Source organism: Brachionichthys hirsutus, chromosome 18 (assembly GCF_040956055.1).
Source record: "Brachionichthys hirsutus isolate HB-005 chromosome 18, CSIRO-AGI_Bhir_v1, whole genome shotgun sequence".
Lineage (NCBI taxonomy): Eukaryota > Metazoa > Chordata > Actinopteri > Lophiiformes > Brachionichthyidae > Brachionichthys > Brachionichthys hirsutus.
Window position 1 is genome coordinate 1419321 of NC_090914.1, and position 22190 is coordinate 1441510.

The window sequence follows — 22190 nt, forward strand, 5'->3', positions numbered from 1 at the left end:
TATCTGTCCTCGCTGTCTGCTCCTCGGATACTGTTCCCTCTCGCCTTTTTAAACAGGCGCTTTTATTCAGTTGGAACTTTTGGTTCTTTTATTCTTACTTTGGATTCGTGCCTGTTTTCATAAATCATATAATGTGGAACATTGAGAGGACAGAACAGAGTAAACAGGAGTACAGGGAGATGAGACGCAAGTCAAAGGTCAAACAGAGGTCAAATGATGACCTGTATGCCAGGTTAGATGGTAAAGAGGGAGAGACGGATCTGCACAGGCTGGACAGAGAGAGAGACAGATGTGGGAGTGATGAAGGATAGAGATGGGAAGGTGTTGACGGAGGCCAGCAGTGTGTAGGAAGATGGAAGAAGTATTTAGAGGAATCAATGAATGAGGAAAAAGAGATCAAAGGGTAGTAGTGATGCTCCACAAACGCGGAGCGTCACACGCTGCATGCGACGTCGGCGGATGCTCTTCTGCGCCTGCGGGACACCTTTGGGTCGTATGAAGTTCACACCGGGGGTCACGTACAAGTTGCGTTTAAATGGAAATGCGAACAAACTCGCCAAACAAATGTCTGAACGTGGCCTTAGCGTCACACAATAAATGAGAAAAGCACATTAGGATATTCTCTTTTGAGTCCTGCTGTGTTTTCTGCCATATCTCTCCATTGGTACTGCTTTCACAGGTACAGATAGCCTATCCAATAAACCAGATTGAAAAGACCAAAAGCAGTTGGGAAAAATATTCGGGCGTAAGAGTCAATCTTGGAAACCCGGACATGCATCCTGTTTTCCCGCCAGGCACCTGAGCGGAGGTCATCAAAGCAGCAGAAGAAGCTCGCGCAGTCTTTTCCTTCCAAACACTCGTAAAGGTCGTCACTCTCCTCACGATAGGGCACGATGTCGTTCACCTGCAGCAGCGATGCTCCGCGGCGAACATTCACCACCTTGCCGGATGCTCTCTGCTTCGAAATGGAGGAGAGCACACGCATGTGTCGCAAGAGTGGGAAGGAAAGTCGCTCACTTCAAACGATGAGGCCGCCGTCGGTACCTGGTGGGCGTCGCCGCTGACTCGCTCTTTCTTGGTCTGCCTGTTGCTGGTGAAGTAGTGCAGAGTGCCGTACTCCATGAGGGCAGCGAAGGTGAAGATGAAGCAGACGGAGACAAAGAGGTCCATGGCGGTGACGTAGGAAACCTTGGGCAGGGACTTCCTGGAGATGGTGCTGAGCGTTGTCATGGTGAGGACTGTGGTGATGCCTGGGGAGGTGAAGACGTCCTCATCAGATACTCTGCCTGTATACTTATCTGTATACTTGTCCTGTCCCTTTTACGTGTCAGTTTGCTTCTTTTTTTTTTGCCTTTTTGCAGTAACTCGGTCTCTGCTGGTCCAAAAAAATAGATTGTTTTTCTGCCGACATTAGATCAGCGAAGGGAGCACAGCAGCGCATTTGTCGTTTTTGCCAGTGACAGTTGACGCGCTCTCATCATTGCCAGCTGAAATCCTTCAGAGACGGACGCTAAGGACCAGAGTATTTTAAAGAACACGGAACGTTTGGGAACTGAGCCGTGAAATGAGAACGCGACTGACCGAGCGAGGTGCGCGCTGGGACGGCATCCTTATTGATCCAGAAGGACACCCAGGACAAGACCACAATCATACTGCATGGAATGTAGGTCTGGATGGTGAAGTAGCCCATTCTCCGGCTCAGGTCGAAAAAGATGGTCATTATGACGTATTCCCCTGGAAGTTCAACGATACGATGAGAAAACATGAGATAAAAAATCATACGAATTACTCCATGGAAATGACTGATGTCCAAATGACTGCGCAAACATGAGAAAGTGATGCGCAACATGCAAAAGTGAAAGCTGACAAGAGGACTTGGTCTTATTCCCTCACCTGATTGAGTCTGTGCCACATCAGTGGAGTTCCTCAATCCCACAAAGGCAAACTGGTAGAGCCTCCAGTACCGCTGGTCTGCCACCTCCACGGCCCGTTTCTGCCACCGATACATGATCTCGTTCTTTGGATATCCATCTACAGAACGCCCATAATAGAGGCACACAATAGATCCTTTAGTGGACTTACCGACACCCGTTGTATCCAAAAACAAAGGGTCAGACCGGTCATTCTACATAATGTGCAGAACATGGGAGCGTTGCAACATGGGAAGGCAAAGTGGCGCATTCAAGATGGCTTTGACTCTGGATAGGGTGATGGAACATCCTCAAATGGGCAGAGTCTTTAAATGCAGTCATCAGTACTGCACATTGTATAGTAGATAAGCAGATACTTTGTTGGGATTACCATCTATTTGTACAAATATAAACTAGTGCTTGCGCTCTCGCGAAACATCAGCAGGTAATTTCTCTACCAGAGGTTAAGAGTGAATAAAGAAAAAAAAGTCCTTTCATAAATAAATCTTTAAAATGGTCTAAAAGTTTGGTTGTAGATTGACACAAACATCAAAATGATTGATGTAATTTTACACCAAGAGGGTTCTTCTTTCCGAACACTGAAAATATTCCGAGCTACTCTGCTTCAAGCGACTTCCAAAAACGACTTACAAGAGGCCACTGAATTGAGATTACAAAAATACTACAGTCAAGTTTCATGTATGGGAAGCAAATACTCAAATACTGACAAGTGCTTTTAAATAGCTTTTGAGGCCAACAGATCATTATTTGCACAACTGGAAGAACATTCATGCTGGAAGCAGAACATGCTCTTTTAGGCTTTACATAAAATCAAGTTTCAATTTTTTTTTTCATTGTTTGTGCTCATGATGACTTTAAAACGTGAACGAGCCTGAGCTGATATTTGTCTTGAAGTCCATGAAACGGTCTTTGGATTATTTGGTCGCGTGTGGAAGACGGAGGAGACGGTTTGTCCACTTGAATTGGGGTTGTACAAAGTTCTTATCTGCAGCCGTGCCGCTCACCATCCAGTATTATACTATGGATAAGTAAATCATACAACCTTGTGTATGCAAGAAATGTGAGCGCACAATGCAAAATGCATGAAACAAATGATGGATGACACAGGCAGCATGAATCATACCAGGACAGGGTGCATTTTCAATTTAGTCTGTCAGATCAAATGGGACTGGATGACCTCCTCGCTCCACTGGTGGAGCAGATGATAGATTAGTACAGGCTTAGAGTGGGCAGCCTCAAGCAGAAGGAATGAGGCCCTGGCCACAATGGCGGCCCACGCAGAACCTCTCTAGCCTGGCAAGTCGCAGACGATCGGTTCAGAAAGAGGTCGGGAAATCTTTTGACCACCTACAGCTTGAAAACTCCAGTGGACACGAGTGCTCATCCATTGGAAAGTTATGCAGCTTAAGGTAACACTCCGCATTAATAGTCAACCTGACAAAATCAGAATTGGGAGAGAGAAAGCAAATTTCAGCAACGTTTTTTTCCCCCCTCCCAAATGTAACTGAACATAGCATCGGTATTTCAAGTTCTCGCTTTAATTATGCCGACAAAAGGTTTCGCAACGCCTTGATCAAACGTGGAACATCTATTAGAGACCTGCATTATATAAAAAATACAAAAGCAATGGTCTTCAAACTGGGTGCACAACTGTCCTACCTCAGCGTGTACATGACTCTCCCATTTCTCCACAGCCTCAATAGGCGGTTGGGCGTGGTGATCCAGTGGGCATCGGATTTGCGGGAATTCCTGAAGAAGGTGTCGGGAATCCAGATTTTGCCTACCATGTTACTGTTGAGCATGAGCAGCCGCATTGAGCTGTTGAACTTGAGTCGACTGTCGTACCATGTCTGGGCAAAGAAGATATCGATGGTGTATTCCTGCAAAAGAGTCGGACAACTCCATGAAATGTTGTTATTGCTTTAAAAATGAACTTTAGGCTTTAGATATAAGATGGGCCTGTCACTTATAAAGAATATTCACAGACACAGCCAGAATCACTGAACGAGTGAAGCTGTCAGGTCAGGTGACGGTGTGCACCCAAGAGTCCAATAAACGTAGTTTATTTCAGGCAGTACTTCAGAAACCAGATCATTAGTCCGACAGGCAGCAGTGGCGATAAGGAGCAGGCGAAGAGACAAAATCCAAGAGGCAGGCAGGGAGGTCAAAACACAGGCGGTCAGACAGGTACGCTGGAAGGTAGGAATCATCACTGACAAACTGACAGAGAGCAGAGGACTGAGTAGCACTGGTGGCGGGTAGAGGAGAGAGAGTGGAGCAGCACATATACCTGTTTGTGTATATATATCCATTGATAGATAGATAGGATAAGTGCTCTCACCATGTTGATGGGGTCCACTGGTCCAATGCTGTTGACATAAACAGCTGTCTCAATCACTGTTGGCCTCACTGAAACACAACAGAGCACATCACATGACTCAGTGGTGGAGTGGGCTTCCTGCTCTCCAGAACTTTAAGTCCCGAGATGATTGAGGTTGTCTTGTCTACCAGAAAATGGATGGATGGATCTCTGGAGGTTGAGCAGGTAGTAAAGAGGACGTTTATTTCGGCCAAAGCACAATTTGAGCATCACATTCTGGTTTTCATGAATATTTATGCTCCAACAAACGGTACAGAAAGGAAGAGTCCAAACTCTAATTTTAATTCACTCTTATAATTTGACAAAGGTATTAGTGGAGCTTTCAGCTATTGCTGGAATATTTTCAAATGTAGCAAAGCTGATTTCAGATGTTTGAGGCAGCGGTGAGATAGTGGCAGGAGCTCTGGTGCCAACAGTCAGACTAGACGTCTTAACTCCGCCCCTAGGAACCATATAAAGCCATTTCATCTTCTTCCTCTTATCGTTGAGTCACTTGTTTTTAATGCAACAAACTTCACGTGAAATGCGTTTTGAACTAATGGACTGGCTCGCCTCCGATGTCGGGTCGCAGTTTGTTGTCGTAGCCCTGCAGCAGCGTGTTTAGGATCAGAGTCACGTCGCTCTCATAGACCTGCGGGGACAGAACCCAGGTCTTATTTATGGGAACATCCTCATAGTCCTCTTCCTCCTCTTTACTGGGTCCAAACGTTGCCCTGTGGAGTACAAAAAAATACAATTATAATGTAAGATGTAAGGCAATTTTTTGAATAATAATTTTACCCTTTGTGCGATGTATGATCCGTATTTGATCAATCATTTCAGGACTTACATTCATCACTAAGCTAATTTATTAAAGGACATGAATAATATGGAGCCAGCCTCCGTCTTTATGAGCCTGTTTATGATGACAAAATAAGGTGGACACAACGCATCATTTGATAATGAGGATTTGCATTGTGGAGAGGTGAAGGGAGGAAGATGTCGGAATCAAAGAGCAAGCAGCATTGTCACCAACCCTCCAGAAAATGGTTAGAACATCTCCCGATAATGGCAGCAGCATTATCTGATTTGGCATCTTTTTTATAATTTGTAAAATGTACAGACACTCTTGATGAGTCCTTACAGGCACACACAACTGTTACTATATATACACTGAGATCTACAGCACAGTAGTGGAGGGTTACCAGAGGAGGGTTACCAGAGGAGGGTTACCAGAGGAGGGTTACCAGAGGAGGGTTACCAGAGGAGGGTTACCAGAGGAGGGTTATCAGAGGTGGGTTATCAGAGGAGGGTTACCAAAGGAGGGTTACCAAAGGAGGGTTACCAGTGGTGGGTTATCAGAGGAGGGTTACCAGTGGAGGCTTTGCAAAGGAGGGTTATCAGAGGTGGGTTATCAGAGGTGGGTTACCAGAGGAGGGTTACCAAAGGAGGGTTACCAAAGGAGGGTTACCAGTGGAGGCTTTGCAAAGGAGGGTTACCAGAGGAGGGTTACCAGTGGTGGGTTATCAGAGGAGGGTTACCAGTGGAGAGTTACCAGAGGAGGGTTACCAGAGGAGGGTTACCAGTGGAGGGTTACCAGAGGAGGGTTACCAGAGGTGGGTTATCAGAGGAGGGTTACCAGTGGTGGGTTATCTGAGAAGGGTTACCAGTGGAGGCTTTGCAAAGGAGGGTTACCAGAGGACTGACTCTCTAGTGGGAGCGGATTGTCTCTGACTATGGTGGACTCATTCGGATGAGCAGTGTGGAGCCAAATAAATGCAGCAGGCTGTGACAAAAACAGCGATGAGCTACTGAGATTACTGAAGCATGTTACAAATCACAAGAATCCGATGACTCGAAACACTCAGAGTTGCTGCAATGTGACTTGGCTGCATGTGTGCTCTGCAGATCTGCAGCTTTTAATGACATTGCCACATCTTTCTGGAGGGCAGGCCTTTGGAGAACAGCTGATCGGTTGATTTCTTCTGATTCAGAGAAGTGGAGAAGTCTGTGTCTTCCAGGTGAGACTCTGATCTATTAAAAGCTACAAAGATAAGATCCTGCTAAAAGGAAACCGCAATGCTGAGGCCAACATCGCTCCAGCGGTTCCTGCAGGTGTCGGTTCACACGGTGCGGGACGGTGCGGTGCGCCCCCCTCCACCCATCACGATGAACACATGCATGCTCCGTGACATCCATGCGCACAGCAGGTACTCACCAGAGTGCGAGGAGAGCGAGCAGCAGCCGGCGGATCATAGCTTTGTGCTGCACGCCCCGCGCCGGTCGCTCCTTCGCGGCTGGAAATGACCTAAACGGAGTCCGCGGAGATCCAATCCCAGCCGAGCGTGTTCGTTCGGGACGCCTCCCAACGCAGCGGATTAGGGATAAATGAGGGAATGTATGGAAGGTTGTGCGTCCATAGTGTGTGTGTGTGTGAGTGGACGTCGGGGGAGGAGGATTGCGGTTGCTGCCCGGACTCCTCTGCTCTATCTGCAGTGCAGCACGCTGCGCTCCAACCCGTTCATCTCAGGGACCGTTAACCATTTAAGAGAAAGGGAAAAGAAATCTGAACAGTTTCCACTTTCTCTCTGCCCGTCTGTCAGGTTTGTGACACTGTAAAAGAGAGAAAATCAGAACCAAGCCCCAAAGATTCAACCCAATAAACATTTACTTGCGGCAAGAAACGAGACTAGTATTCTTTCTTTCAGCAAGGGAGAATGGAGCTGCTCTCTAGGCGCGCCCTCGACTCTCCCAGCAAGGGAGAGTGGCTGCTGCTAGCCTCGTCCTCGATTCTCAGAGAAACAGCTCCCCTCCAGCTGGTTTTATTAGCAGCTGGAAGAATGTGTACATGCGTAAATCACCCAGACATGAATTTATCTAACACCGTCTTGTTCCATGTTTCACTGTGGCGTGGCGTGGCCCAGCCCCCCAGGCTCGTCTGCCAAGAGGGCAGGTGACGGTCACAAAAATACAAATAAAAATTCCCTGAAACTTTTGACTTTTGACATAAAGAATGTATTTTTTGAAGCTATTGTAAAAGGTGGAAAAGCAAGGCCTTTGTCCAGAATACTGACATGAATGGAACAGATTCTGATTTTGACAAAAAAATACTTGAAATAAGTCAGCAGGATCTAATCTATTCAATCTCTTTTCCGTTCATGTCTAGAAGTTTAGTTTAATGCGGGTTTATGTTTGTTGGTGTGAATGAATAAATATATTCATTCATTCATTCACACTGCCATGGATGTCAATGCGATGCTGCAAAGTCGTGTCAACCACAACAGTCCGACAACATCCAAGGCCTTAAGGTACTCTGGATGGATTTCTTCAGATTCAGATTCAATAGAACAAAGCCACAGGTGCTTTGGGAGGAACATCAAAGCCAACTTTATCTTTCAAGTGTGATCAAATGCCCTTTGATCTTTGCAGGCTACATTTCTTATATTTGGGCATGTTGACAACTGGGAAACCTGCTTTTTCTGCGATCGAGGAAATGCTGACCAACAGAAGGCCATTAACGCACTTGGAGCGCAAATTACCCGAGCTGGCATTGTCTAAACCTCGGGTTAAACCATGTGTTCCCAACACTGTCTGTCCGCCGAAAATACGTGACATGAGGATGATGGGACCACCAAAGGGAGAGAAGCCCAACCCACTCAACTTCCTGAAGAAACATTCAAAGGACTTCAAGTTACCTGAGATGATATTGCCTTCGAGAGGGTTTGACCCTCTTGCCATCAGAAAACCACCTGTTCCCAAGCATACAGAGATCACACCAATAATTCGCAAAAAGAAGAACTTTCTGAAGGAAACCCAAGAACAGGTGTTTATAACACCAAAGACGACACATGCTAATACGGCTGACATTAAGATAAGGGGTTATGGGGAAGTCCCTCAGTACCTGCTGAAGTGCAAGGAAAAGCAGTGTGGGTTGAAGGAGGAAACCATCGCCACCAGAGAAAAACAGGCGGGGCTGAAGCTACCACGCATCAATGTGCCTGAATGTCTCCCTCCTTCTGGGCAGCCCAGGAACCATGGGACAAAAGTGTCTGCCCCTTCTGCCATCAGAAAACCACCTGTTCCCAAGCATACAGAGATCACACCAATAATTCGCAAAAAGAAGAACTTTCTGAAGGAAGCCCGAGAACAGGTGTTTATAACACCAAAGACGACACATGCTAATACGGCTGACGTTAAGATAAGGGGTTATGGGGAAGTCCCTCAGTACCTGCAGAAGTGCAAGGAAAAGCAGTGTGGGTTGAAGGAGGAAACCATCGCCACCAGAGAAAAACAGGCGTGGCTGAAGCTGCCACGCATCAATGTGCATGAATGTCTCCCTCCTATTGGGCAGCCCAGGAACCATGGGACAAAAGCGTCTGCCCCTTCTGCCATCTGGAAAGCACCTGGTGTTCCCAAAAGAACACACAAACTACACACCGACGTGCATGAATGTCTCCCTCCTTTTGGGCAGCCCAGGAACCATGGGACAAAAACGTCTGCCCCTTCTGCCATCTGGAAAGCAGCTGGTGTTCCCAAAGGAACACACAAACTACACACCGACGTGCATGCATGTTTCCCTCCTATTGGGAAGCCCAAGAACCATGGAACGAGGACAATTAGACCAATAAAGGTGGAGATGCCCTTTCCAGACGACGACCTGAATAATCACTCACAGGAGTTCAGGTTAGCTAATCACAGGTTAGCTGCGATGGCATCACCTTCAAGAGTGTTTGACCCTCTTGCCATCCGGAAACCACCTGTTCCCAAGTGTACAGAGATCACACCTCTGATAATTGACGAAGAGAGGAACTTTCTGAAGGAAGCCCAAGAACAGATGTTCTTAGCAGAAAGGTCGACTGCAAATTGGGACAAAGACATGGAGATAACGGCTGATCTCAACGACGACCTGAATAATCACTCACAGGAGTCCAGGTTAGCTGCGATGGCATCACCTTCAAGAGTGTTTGACCCTCTTGCCATCGGGAAACCACCTGTTCCCAAGTGTACAGAGATCCCATCTCTGATAATTGACAAAGAGAGGAACTTTCTGAAGGAAGCCCAAGAACACCAATGTGAAGAACATCCGTTCTTAACAGAAAGGTCGACTGCAAATTTGGCCAAAGACATGGCGATAACTGCTTCTGATCTCGCCAACTGTTCCTGGAATTACCGCTCTTGTCGGGATCCTGTTCCCTATGATGTGTGTGTCTCTCCCTCTATATCCGAGCTGGAGCAGGAGGAGCAGGGGGCGGGGCTGAGCTGGATGGCGCAGGAGTGGCCCTGCGCAGCTGGTTCCAATTGAGCCTCGTCTCCTCACTTGCCCCAATAAAGACTCTGGCTCTTGCCCCACGCCTTGCCGGATCGACAGCGTCTCCCAGAGTTCCTGACCCCACGTGTTTGTTGTCTTCCTGGCTCCACGCCACAGCCTGTTCCTGTGCAGTCTCCCCGGCATTTCTGCGGTGCCTCCCTGCCGACGCCCTCCCAGCTCGTCTTGGGACTCCAGCTGGATTCTGGCGAATTCATCAAGTCCTTCCTCCTGAAGTTCATCGCTCCTTAGTGGGCTGTTAAAACAGCTCAAACCCGCATCCTGTGTCGTGCCTGTTCAGAGCGTCCAGTCCGGCCCAGCCCCCGTGACAGCTCTGGGACCCTGGGCTAGTTCTTTGGCATGTGGCCCCTATGTTCTCTGGGTGCTGCAACACCCAGAGAACAGGGCACACTGGATTGTAAAGGTGCATCTGTCCCTTCAGGAATGGAACTCAACTCGCTCGCTTAGTCATCGCGGCAAAGTGCCGGCCTGTGGGTACGAGCTGCGAGAGGAACTTGTAGTTTCACCGGTCGATCTTCGTTCCTACCCTCACCTATGGTCACGGAGCTTTGGGTAGCGACCAAAAGAACGAGATCGCGGGTACAAGCGGCTGAAATAAGCTTCCTCCGTAGGGTGTCTGGGCTCTCCCTTAGAGATAGGGTGAGAAGCTCAGTCATCCGGGAGGAGCTCGGAGTAGAGCCGCTGCTCCTCCGCGTTGAGAGGAGCCAGATGAGGTGGCTCGGGCACCTATTTAGGATGCCTCCTGAACGCCTCCCTGGTGAGGTGTTCAGGGCACGTCCCACTGGAAGGAGACCACGGGGAAGACCCAGGACAAGCTGGAGAGACTATGTCTCTCGGCTGGCCTGGGAACGCCTCGGGATCCCCCCGGAAGAGCTAGAGGAACCCAAAAAACATTTCCTGTGGTGATTTTAACATTGACTTGTTAAATCCATCTAAACTAAATACGATTGATGATTTCATTGATACAATGTAGTTTGTCTCTATCCAGCAATAGAGAAACCTAGCAGAACAACTTCACATAGTGCAACAATCATTGACAACATCTTTACGAATATTATGGGAAATCAGGGCACCAGCGGTTTCATTATTTGTGACATCACTGACCATTTACCTGTTTTTACTCTGTACGAGTGTTTTGCAAAATCAAAAGACAACATGAAAACAAAGTTTAAACGAACTATAACTGCACTAAACGATAGTTTAGCCCACCAGGATTGGGGTGCAGTTTATAATAAATCTGGTGTGGACGGTGCCTATAGTACATTTTTAGATATATTCACCATGTTGCATGATAACTACTGTCCAGCCAAGGAATACAGTAGAAAGAAGCCCTTGGCTCACAAAAGGAATATTAAATGCCCGCAAAAAGAAAAACTATCTTTATAAATTATTTATTAAAGTAAAGACAATAGAAATGGATCAAAGATATAAGAAGTACAGGAATAAATTAACATACATTATAAGAACCAGTAAACAGCTGTATTATAAGAAAGAAATGGAAATAAAGACAACATAAAAGGAACGTGGGAAACATTGAATAGTTTATTTAAAAAAGGCTACTCAAGACCGACATATCCTGATTTCTACCTGTAAATGGTGAAAATGATCAGAATATAAGCAGCATTGTAAACAAATTCAACAATTCTTTTGTAAACATCAACCCCGACTTAGCTGCTCAAATTCCAGACCAAGGACAACATAAATGTAATTTGAATATTAAACAAAATCCCTCATCTCATTTCCTCAGCTACATGCACGACCAATTCACCGTTTTCATCATTCCACTTTCATCATAAAGATGAATGAAGCCAGATCTGAGCATCACTGGTACAGAAGCTATACCCCCCCCCCCCCCCCCACCCCGACTCATCCTGTATGAAGACTGCGCTACTCAGTTTTTCTGGCTCTATGCATTTGGCAGAGCGCAAGCTCCAGATTGCAGCACAGCTCGTACAAGTACATGTACAAGGCTATCCACGAGCACCAACTGGGCCAATGGTCCTCATATTATGGTCTGTAGATGTCGCCAGGGTGCATTTGACACGTCGCAAATAATCCCAACTTTTTATCGTATAGATAATAATTTCTCAGGTCTGGGATAAATAAAGTATTTCTATTCTATTCTATTCAGAGTACATCTATTTTACATTGATTTCGGTAATACAGTGGAACAAGACAGGAAACTACAGATTTCAAGAATACCTCGATATTTTATTATGTAAAACAATACTGGTTAAATACAGGCTCTTATAAACATGAAGCTATTCTTACTGGACGCATTACAGTCATGAAAACAGACTCCGTGACTACATTTGCATAATAAACTGCTCCTTCGGTCCTCACTTCATCTGTTGCATTAAAGCGTGAATGGATGCACAATCGAGTTGGCCCGAGCCAATCAGGCAGCGGCGTGATGGCGCCTCTCCAGCGGCTCAGCGCGCCATGCATCGTTAGCTCAAGGCACGGCTAAAGCTAATATTTAACTTGGTCGTGGAACTGCTAGCCCAAGGAAGCCTCATGATTATCTGATGCCGTCTGTGCTGCTACTGGAACGAACACATTTCCACTGAAACGCAACGTGCGCAAACGAGGAATTAATGTAGAAAAAGACGCAATGCCTTAATTTGCATGGCCAACACACCGAGTTTAGCCACGTGTGCGTGCTCTCGCACGGCGGCGGCGGTCGAAGGGGTCGACGCTTGAACCAACGCGGCACAAGTCAACCCTCATATTTAGAATCGCATCGGTAATGTTTGTCGTGTTTTTCTGCGCATCTCTGAGAGCACGTTTAAACTGAGACAGGAAATGTGGCGTTCCGACATGCTCAGCGAGAGCATGGGACTTGTAGTCCTACTGGAGCGACGTTCGCCCGATGCCGTTTGACGCACACCGAACACAAATATAAAAGACCATTTCGCTCAAATGTCGGGAACAGATGAGGCAGATTTGTGAACAACATTTGAGAGAAACGGTCTTTTGTGTCTATAGAAACCACGTTTTAGATCTTCAAGTCCAGTTAGCAGCTCATCTGAGCCTTCAGTCCGTGACAACGGACAGTTGGGTGACAGACCTGAAATTATAAGACCCCCGAAAACAGGTGGGGACAGACAAGTTCTCACGTTCGACCCTGTGATTATCGATGATTCATGTTGGAAAGAAAAGCTCCACGGAATCACGTTGAAACTAAATATCCTCCAACTGTTTGGTGGAATAAGAAACTTAAGCCGACTTCTCATTGAAATGCGGCCGAGCAGATGAAAATGTGTCAACGTCGGTCCCAGTCGGAGAGCGCGTTCGGCCCCGCGGCCCCGTCCCGTCGGAGCGGATGTGCTACGTAGGCGGCGGGCCGTCGTAACGGAGCATGATGCTGAAGGACCTGGCGAAGTTGTTGGAGAGGGAGCAGCTGCCGCCCCGGTCCATGAGGGGCAGCAGAAAGGCCAGCAGCAGCAGAGCCAGGAGGAGGAGCCACAGAGGAAACGCCAGGCGACACACCCGCTGCAGCAACCCGGGCTTCTGCAACGACAGGGACACGCAAATATGGAGCGCCGTTCAAAGCCCTGAAGGTGAACCACGCCGGCGTCTCCAAAAAGCTCATTCTCACAGTCAACAGTGCGTATCCGAGGGCAACCAGCGCTAGTGGGATAGCAGATCAGTAAACTGGACTACTGAATGCCGTCTGTCACTGAGCTACACTCACTAGCTAAGCCTCGTAGCACGGGGGCGGCGGCTGCGTTTACGTCTGAGAGCAGCAGAACTCTGATTCCAGTGTTGGTCTTACCTTCTGAACCGCTGCCGCCACGCCGCCGGGCTCCTCTCGTTTGGCTTGGACCTTCTGCACAGACGGGAAACATCCAAATCAAGTTAAAATTGTTGGTTGTACTCGAAACGGCCTCGGTGCGGTGCTACATGCTGGTACTCCTCTGGAACCACACTGACTTCTACAGGGCCGCGCCACGGACTCGACTCTGTGGGGGGGTCCTGTAGGGCTGGTGGGCTCCACAATGTTGGACCGCGCCACTGACTCGACTCTGTGGGGGGGTCCTGTAGGCCTCGGTAGAACTGGTGGGCTCCACCATGTTTGCATGTTGTACTGAGTTTACTGAGGCTCTCTCCCAGAGGAGCGACAGGCTATTGCGTGCGTTATGCTGCCACCATGTGGAAGAGACCAAGCAGCGCATGAGATGCAGCCGTCAGAGACTCTAACGGCGCCGACACACGGAGGACAGTTTCCTCACCTTGACGCTGGTCCTCGCCCTGACGTCCCCCACGTCCTTCAGTTTGGATTTGTACAGCATCCAGCGGTAGCGAACTTCCTCCAGACACGCGTCTTCTGCCGGCCCAGAGCTCGACCCCCTGTTTGGACCGTCCTGGATCAGCAGCTGGAACTGCTCCTGACCCCGGGCGACTCCGGCCCTCAGAGCCTGCAACCGGGACAGAGCCTTAAAGTGTCTGCTAGAACGCCACGCCCGTCTGCCAGACCACGCCTCCTGATATTACCAGGAGCTCACCTTGAGACGGTTCCGTCCCATCTTCAGCTCTTTGGCATCGAGTGTTTCTGCCATGGTGAGGATTTCCGAGAGCAGCTCATTCTGTTTGGACAGCCAGGACTCAAACTCGCGCCTCCTGGACTCGGACTCTCCTGGGCCTCCCTGTGAAAGCCCAAACTAATGAGAAAGCTCTTACGCAACACGACAAACGAGCCAGCAGCTGCTTTTTTGAATGGGGCTGGACCCCGAGCTGATGTGTGGACTGTTCCGACTCGAATCCGAAACCCGGTTTAGGAGAAACATCTTTGCTGAGAAGCTCCACGGACGTACCGTCGGATGCTGCATCTGGGCGGGGCTTCTTCTGAACATAAAGCCGCCTCCTCCTCCTCCCCCGCCTGTATCCACGGCGTCTTCTTCAGAGCCAACAGCTGAAGGAACCAGCGCTGCTCCTTTAACTCCGCTGAGGATGCTGCCATCAACAACGTCATCATCAATCGAGACCTGCTCTGCTCTGGAACTGCCTTCCTGGACAGGAAGTTCTCCTCCGCGGCCCTCCAGCCATCCGCCCTGGCCCGTCGCCTCCTTGTACAGGCTTCCTCCTCTGCCGTGCCCAGAAGTAGCCGAGGCTCCATAGCCCCCCGTTGCCTCGTTCTGCTGACGGTCTCTGACGGCGCTTCCTGCCCTGGCTGGACCGAGGGCTTCGGTTTTGTCTGCGCCTCCAACCCTCCATGTGTCCGTCGGCTCTCTGGACTCGTCCAGCAGCCTGGGACAGAGTGAAAGAGTGTTTCCGTTCTTCTCAGGTGTAAGGGATTATAATGTGATACCCACATAAATGGTGATTTCTGGTGAATCATTCATCGATCATATTCAAACATCTGGATTTTCTTAAACCCCGTTTCAAACGGTTCCTCTGCGCTCCCATCCTGAAACGGTGGCATTACGGGTTTTTTCAGGCCATCGCAGGATGAGGGGCTGAAGCCGCCGCTGAGCCGATTGGACAACCCCGCTGAGGGGAGGAGCCAGCGCGACCAGACAAGCTGAATGAAGAGCAATGCTGATGAAATCCTCAAGACTATAACACTGAAGAAAGGCTGCTAGGAAGTGAGTCTTTAGAATCTGAACGCTAAATGCTTGAAACAAGATGCTCATCTTTGCAAATCGTGCAAAAGGCACCTTCTCCAGTTCTTGAGTTATGAATGAGAAATGTATGCGAGACAAATCCCGCCGGCGGAAAATGCAAAAAATCACGCCCAGCAATCACTAATTGATTATATAACCCAACGCTCGTCCCATTGATTAGCTACCTCTGAAGATCGAGGCTCATGTTGTACAACGTAAACCAGGACTCCTGGATGTACTTCATGTCTCGGAGGACATAGACCTGGCCCTCGACTGAAGTCTTCTCCAGCACCTCTCGACCCCGCGCCTCCAACTGCTGAAGCTGAAGCTCGTTCTCCGGAAACTCTCCGAGAGCTCCCTGTGGACAAGCAGCAGGGAGGACAGAAGACATCGTGACTGGGAGGACAGAAGGCATCATGACTGGGAGGACAGAAGGCATCGCTGCCTGCTCCATTTCACACCCACGATCTACATAAATGCAGACACGGAGAATCAACGCATGCTGATGAGACTGCTGCCATATCAGTGTCATAACAGACACTGTGCAGGAAGCAAAAGTAGAATCGCAGGTTGAGAAGTGACGGAAATCCTTCTGCGCACCTGTTGCCGACCCCAACGGAAGTGCACAGTGAGAAGTTTGTCTGCTAGCAGCAAATGGATGCGACAACATTTCCTTTCCCGGCTTCGTTCAGCATTTTGGGATTGTCAGAATCCCTGCTTCGGTTTTTATTTTCCTGCTTTTACAGATTTCCCTGTACTTAATTTTCGCAGCACGCCGCGCTGCTCAAAAATCAGGTTTTCCCACGTACGAAAATACGGGAAAACCGTATTAGTTGACGGGTATGGGATAATAAATAATCATTAAACTTTCTTAATCATTGATTGATCTATTTTATGTAAGTGGAGTTTGGCAGGAACGATAAATGAACGCTTAACTTAAGGTTTTGCTCTGATGAAGACTCGGATGAAGACTTCAGCTCGGCTGTGAAACACGATGACGCTCCGATGCGGGCTGGAGGGAGGAGCTCAGAGACACACACTTGCCTCCGCTTCACGCTGGCGGCCCTCGAGGCTCCACCCCCCCGACGGGCTGTGGAAGGACTCCATCTTCTGCTTCATGACCATCAGCCACTTCTCCAAGTTCAACACGGTTTCACGGAAGCTCTCGTGCTCCGCGATGCTCTCCTCGCTCTCCTTCACCTTGAGCTGCAATCAGAGGTACGGCGTTGTATGACGGCATTTCACACAGTAGTACTAGTAGTAGTAGTACTAGTAGTATCATCTTACCGTCACCGCCTTGCGTAGTCGTTTCCAGTCTGAGTAGAGCTTCTCAAGTTGCGTCCTGTTGCTCTGACTGGAAGAAACCAGCGTCTCCAGCGTTTGGACGTGTCCCTCACAGTCCTGCAGGTCATTCTGGATCTCCTGAACGCACAAACCCCAAAGTGTCTGGTTTCACAACCCCATCCGGCTGTGTACAGCAGCTGGAGCTGAACTCACCCTGAGCTGCTCCGACTGGCTTTTCTTTGCTAGTATATCAGGCTGGGGGGGGGCGACTGCCCGCAGACGCTTCTGTAGACTGGCCAGCTGGGACAGAATCAACTCATGGGCGTCCACAAAGTCCTTGGTTCTTGATATTAGGCCCTCGGGGGGGGGAAGAAAAACAGTCGATGACTTATAACAGGACCCTTTCTCATGCTGCTGAGGAGACAACAAACGGAGTACCAGAATGCAGTAATACCTCGACATACGAGTGTTCCGAGACGTGCGGCGTGACGTCACTTCCTGTGACGCTATTGGTCGAATGCTGGCTAAACACGGAAGCAGCTTGAAGCGAGTCCGACTACGGTGCGGAAGAGAAAAACCTGCCGACTGAGCTGCTGTTCATTTTATTTCAAATATTCGTATTTAACATTTCCTGTAGCACTAGAGTCCAAGTCCAAGTATTTTATTTATTACTTGAGTGTTGAAGCTACGCCACAGAAGTGCTCTGTTTAAGAGTTAAATGTTGAAATATTATGATTAAGATAAAAAATAATGGACATCCTGGATCCGTTTTTCACTCGTCTTTGTTTTTTTGTTAATATATTATAGAAGTATCGGATCGGTTCAACATGTTGCTGACAAGTTATTTTATTTTATAAAAGTGGAGGAATTGCTCATGTGTATTTAGAGAGTCGTACATGATTGGATAATGTAGCAGCGGAAGGTAAAATGATTCTACCTTTTGTTTTTGCCTTTTAACAGGATGTCATGATGTTGGAGGTACGGCAGCATTAACTCGGTTAAACCAAAGCTGTCGATACCTGCAGTCTGCTCTTCCTCTGCAACAACTGCGCGTGCAGCAGCTCTCGGTTCCCGATCGCGGCGCTGAGCTCATCCTGCAGGCCGTCCCACCTCTCAGGACCGAGCACGGACTTCAGCAGCTCTCCTTTAACCTGCAGTTGTCCTAACCGCTCCCGAAGTTGGACACTGTCCTTCAGCAGATGCTGATATAAAATAGAGACAAGGAGGACAAAGCATGGACAGGTTTCCTGCTAGAATTGTGTGTGTGTGTGTGTCTTTGTTCATTCATGAGCACTAAGAGGAGGCGGGTCATTTAGCAGGACGCTCAGGAGGTTTGAACCCAACCAGGGGTGTAAAGGTTCTCACGTTTAGAGGAGCGTCTCCACCTCAGCCGTAGAGGCAACATTAGCTTTTGTCTGGAGGCGTCGTTAATGTAACGATGACAGTGATTAGTCGATACGACCATCGATGCTCCACTCTCCTAAGGCGAGTGAACGCTGTCACTGAAGCATTTTCATTCCAAACAGAACGTTTGTGTTTCACCTCCGTGTCCCGGACCAGCACGCCGATGTTGGAGAAGTCGTCCACCTCAGCAGAAGCCTCCAACGCCTGCGAGGCGGCGTGGCTCCACTGGGCGTAGACCAGCAGCGGGTCCTGGAGGACGAGCCTCAGCGCCGTCTCCGACTCCGAGCACTGCTTGGTCACTCGGCATTTCACACTGCAACGTGAGAACCGTCAGAGACTGGGGTCGATTTAAAACACGGTTATTAGAGGACTGTTTCACATTCAAGTCTGTTCCCATATGGAATACAACTAAATTACATTTTTTGGAAGTGGAAGGAAGCCGGAGAATCACGCAGGGACGGGGGAGAACATTTACACTTCACACAACCTGGAAAGACCTTTTTAGCGTTTATTACCTCTGATGCTCTCTGACAACAGCGAGGACGTCGTCTGAAAGACGGCGCGAGTCTTCCGAGAACCGGAACAGATCCTTGAGTTGAGCTTTAAGAAGCTCCACTTGGGACTCCTCCCCTGCCAGAGTATTCTTCATCAGCTGCAGATTGCAAACGCAGCGTAAGAGAAGACCTCTCAAGCCCCACCTGAAACCAAATAATCATCCAGCGGCACAGAGAGGCAGCAGAGGCCCGTCCGTAAAACACACCCACACGACTTAGTAGACCAATCACGACGAGATACCGTCCCCGCTCGAGTGGGTGAGAGAACGATATATATATATATATTTTTAACAAATAAGTTTTCAAGCTGGAAGAAATCTAGCAGATAAAACTGCACAATGACAGGATGACTTCAGGATGGAAACGCCGTTAGAGGAGAAGCGATGGGGTTGGGCTGACCGGGCGGAGTCGTGTTTGTAGTTTTGTAGTTTTGCTTTGCGCCGAAATGTTCAAGCATCCTACCATATATTTGCGCCACTTGCCCACCAACTGATCTTCACTGCAGTTAGAACGATCCTCAGTCTGGCAGCTTGCCCCAAGTTCCTGGTCCAGGTTCTGCACCAGGACCCGAAGGCATCCGACGTCCTCTCCGAGCCGCTGGCACCGGGCCGTGTACTGACTGTGGGAGTCGAGGCTGGAGCGCAGGCCGTCCTCGGCCTCACACAGGCCCTGCCTCAGCCTCTGCCAGCCCAGCCTCAACTCCTCCGCCTCGTCCACCACCACCTCCGCGCCCGCAGGAGACGTGTTCGCCCTCACCGCCTCCGCCACGCCCTCGATACGCCGCAGGGTGTCCTCCTCACGAACCACGCTGATGTCCAGAGCCTGAAACGGGACAGGGAGACACATTCAAATGCGTTTACAGCAAAAAAAAAAAAAAAAGGATGCCAACCCATGGACATAAAAACAAGAGCTACGGGAAACCGTTCCACGCAAATTAAAAATGTTCCAAGTGCAAAATAATGCATGATTTTATGTCAAATGAAAGACTCTCCGATTCTCCCCAACACTTAATTAGCAGCGTTAAACGATTTATTATTATATATAATTGCCTTATTTCTTTTATTTGGGTGGTGTCGTCGGGTGGATTATACAGCTGCGAGTATTCATCAAAAAACGCCAAACAATATTATTCCTTTCCCCATTGCTGAAGAATAACAACAATGACGGGTTCGGTGACCACAAATACGCGACAGGAAGTGAGCCTCACTTGTAAGGCTTTGAGCTTGTCCTCGGCTGGATCCTCCCGCTCCATCAGCTCAGTCAGTTCCTTGCTCTTTGACAGCAGCCACGTCTGGAACCGCTGAACGCAGCCTTGGTACGCCCGGTGCTCCCCGGCGACCTCCTGAAGCAGCAACAGGCGCTCCTGGCGCAGCAGGAGACACGGCCTGGGGTCATTTTTTAGCAGCACACTGTTCAGAATTCAAAGCACACGTCTCGATGGCTAACATGGGAATCTGCAGCGTCTTTGATGTCTGCTGCTTCTGCCGCCTGATTCCTGACAGGAAGGCAACGTCTCCAGTAAGAGCAACCCCATAAGAAACACGAAGGCGCCATTTTAATCAGAACTTTCCAATATGGAGTCTAAACTCCAACTTTACCAGCCGATTTGAACGTGAACATGTGATGGATATTAACCACAAAACGACCAACGAATGTAATGGCCTGTATAATATTTACATTTATCTGCAGGAATGTGGCGTTTCTAGGAGCACGCCACCTGCTGCTGCATCCTCTGACACCCGGCATACAGCAGACTGTGGCTGGACCGGCTCACCTCAGCTCCCTTTCTGACGTCGCTGTAGGCGCCCTGCAGCCTCTCTTGGGCCTGCGGCGCCACGCTGGGGTCTTGCGTTCTGTTGTGCAGCGCTGCAGCCTCATCCAGCAGCCTCTCCAGCAGCGGCGCCTGGCTGTGGACGTTGCTCACCGCCACCCTCTGCTGGTCCACCTGCCAGAGCTTCTCCTTCAACCCCAGCTGATGCTCCACCCTGACGTCCAGACTGCGCTGCTGCCCGGTCAACCACAGCTCGAACTCTTCATGGGCCTTCAGGTACTCGCTCCAGTGGAGCCACACCCACTCAATCCGACTGGGGGGGGTTAAACACACAAGGACAAGTTTTTGGGTAGCCTAATATTTACGTCTGTGCCGCACGCAGAACATTATACACCCTAAAATAGAAATAAACTAAAACCTGTGACAGTGGCTGATGTAGGTGCAGGTCTCCTCCCACAGGCTCTTCAGCTCTTTGAGCTTTGTGTGCGTGTCGTTCTTCAGCTCTTCATCGTCGCCCGTCAGAAGGTTCCCTGCTGCCACCAGTGCCATGTCCAGCTTCACACGACCTTCATGTTGTGACTGGTGGATTTTCTACAACAGAAAAGTATAAACACAGAATAGCTGCACGGTAAAAAAAACAACAACAACATAAGCATTTCACGCAAAAGCTTTTCATTTCCTGTCACTTTTTAGATTTCCGGATTGACTACATGGTACACGCATTCGGATCTCCGTTAGTCCGCCTCTTTCACACCAGAACCTCCGGCGGGCCCCACGCTGGCACTAATAACAGACGACTAAAGCAGAACGGTGAGTCATCCATCGTCTCACTTCTGTCTCTCGGAGTCGGGCTTCGAGGGCATCACGGGGTCCCTGTGTGTCGTCTGTGGCCCTCAGCCTGTCCTGGGTGGCATGCATCCAGGAGAGGGCCCCCTCCAGGCGCTCCATGAACTCCTGCTGCTCCTGTTTCATGATCGGCACAGGGTCTGAAAATGAAAACAGCACAGACATTCACTGATAACAATAACAGCAACACAAAACGTTAGTTTGGAGGAGAGACACTCTGTTGCTGATTTAAGAACTCTCAGCCCAACTGGTTCAGAGGAGGAGGAGGAGGAAGAGGAGGAGCGCCGGCTCGTCATCTCTTAGAGGGAAAACAGCCGGAAAGGACCATGAAACTGAATGACGAATTTCTCCCGACCACAACATTCTTTCCACACAAACGCTCCTTGTATGAAACAGCTTCTTCATTATATTGCTCAGAACTTTCTGGCCGGACTGTGAATGTCTCCACAAGCATGTCAAATATTTATACCAACCTCAAATGATGCATTTTCCTTTGATGACAATGAACCCGCCCAAAACTATAGATTTCGATTTCCGGATTTACGGTTCTTCTCCTCTAGTTTGGCAGTAAGCTAATTTTCACTCGATCTGTTGACTGTGGTTCCTGTACACAATTGTCATACAAGGACGTTTATGAATATTTACACACACGCTAACGTTCCGTTAGCAAAAGGTGAAGATTCACTTGTATATGACAACTGCAGCCCATTTATATTACAGTAGCCTGATGGATAACTTCATGCTAACTGCAGCCCTCATATATTACTGTAGCCTGATGGATAACTTCATGCTAACTGCAGCCCATTTATATGACTGTAGCCCGGTGGATAACTTTATGCTAACTGTAGCCCTCATATATTACAGTAGCCTGATGGATAACTTTATGCTAACTGCAGCCCTCATATATTACAGTAGCCTGATGGATAACTTTATGCTAACTGTAGCCCTCATATATTACAGTAGCCTGATGGATAACTTTATGCTAACTGTAGCCCTCATATATTACAGTAGCCTGATGGATAACTTTATGCTAACTGTAGCCATCATATATTACAGTAGCCCGGTGAATAACTTTATGCTAACTGTAGCCCTCATATATTACAGTAGCC

At 48.7% G+C, this 22190-nt stretch overlaps 2 protein-coding genes across 2 annotated transcripts; both read right to left on the reverse strand.

The window, feature by feature from the left end:
• Positions 1-673: 673 nt before the first annotated feature.
• Positions 674-6546, reverse strand: gabrg1 (gamma-aminobutyric acid type A receptor subunit gamma1). Its single transcript, XM_068752027.1, has 9 exons — positions 6509-6546; positions 4864-5024; positions 4273-4340; positions 3591-3811; positions 3283-3365; positions 1894-2031; positions 1582-1734; positions 1045-1250; positions 674-958 (listed from the first exon to the last, which is right to left on the reverse strand). Exons 1-9 carry the CDS (start codon positions 6544-6546, stop codon positions 674-676), a joined length of 1353 nt encoding a protein of 450 aa, XP_068608128.1.
• A 6400-nt stretch (positions 6547-12946) lies between these two features.
• syne3 (spectrin repeat containing, nuclear envelope family member 3) lies at positions 12947-21207 on the reverse strand. Its single transcript, XM_068752028.1, is given in 17 exon segments — positions 12947-13129; positions 13395-13448; positions 13852-14037; positions 14125-14265; positions 14434-14866; positions 15381-15576; positions 16263-16428; positions 16510-16644; positions 16720-16863; positions 17526-17708; positions 18049-18223; positions 18426-18562; positions 18927-19286; positions 19672-19827; positions 20239-20548; positions 20654-20826; positions 21067-21207. Coding segments are annotated over 17 exon segments (3273 nt in total).
• Between the last annotated feature and the right edge of the window lie 983 nt (positions 21208-22190).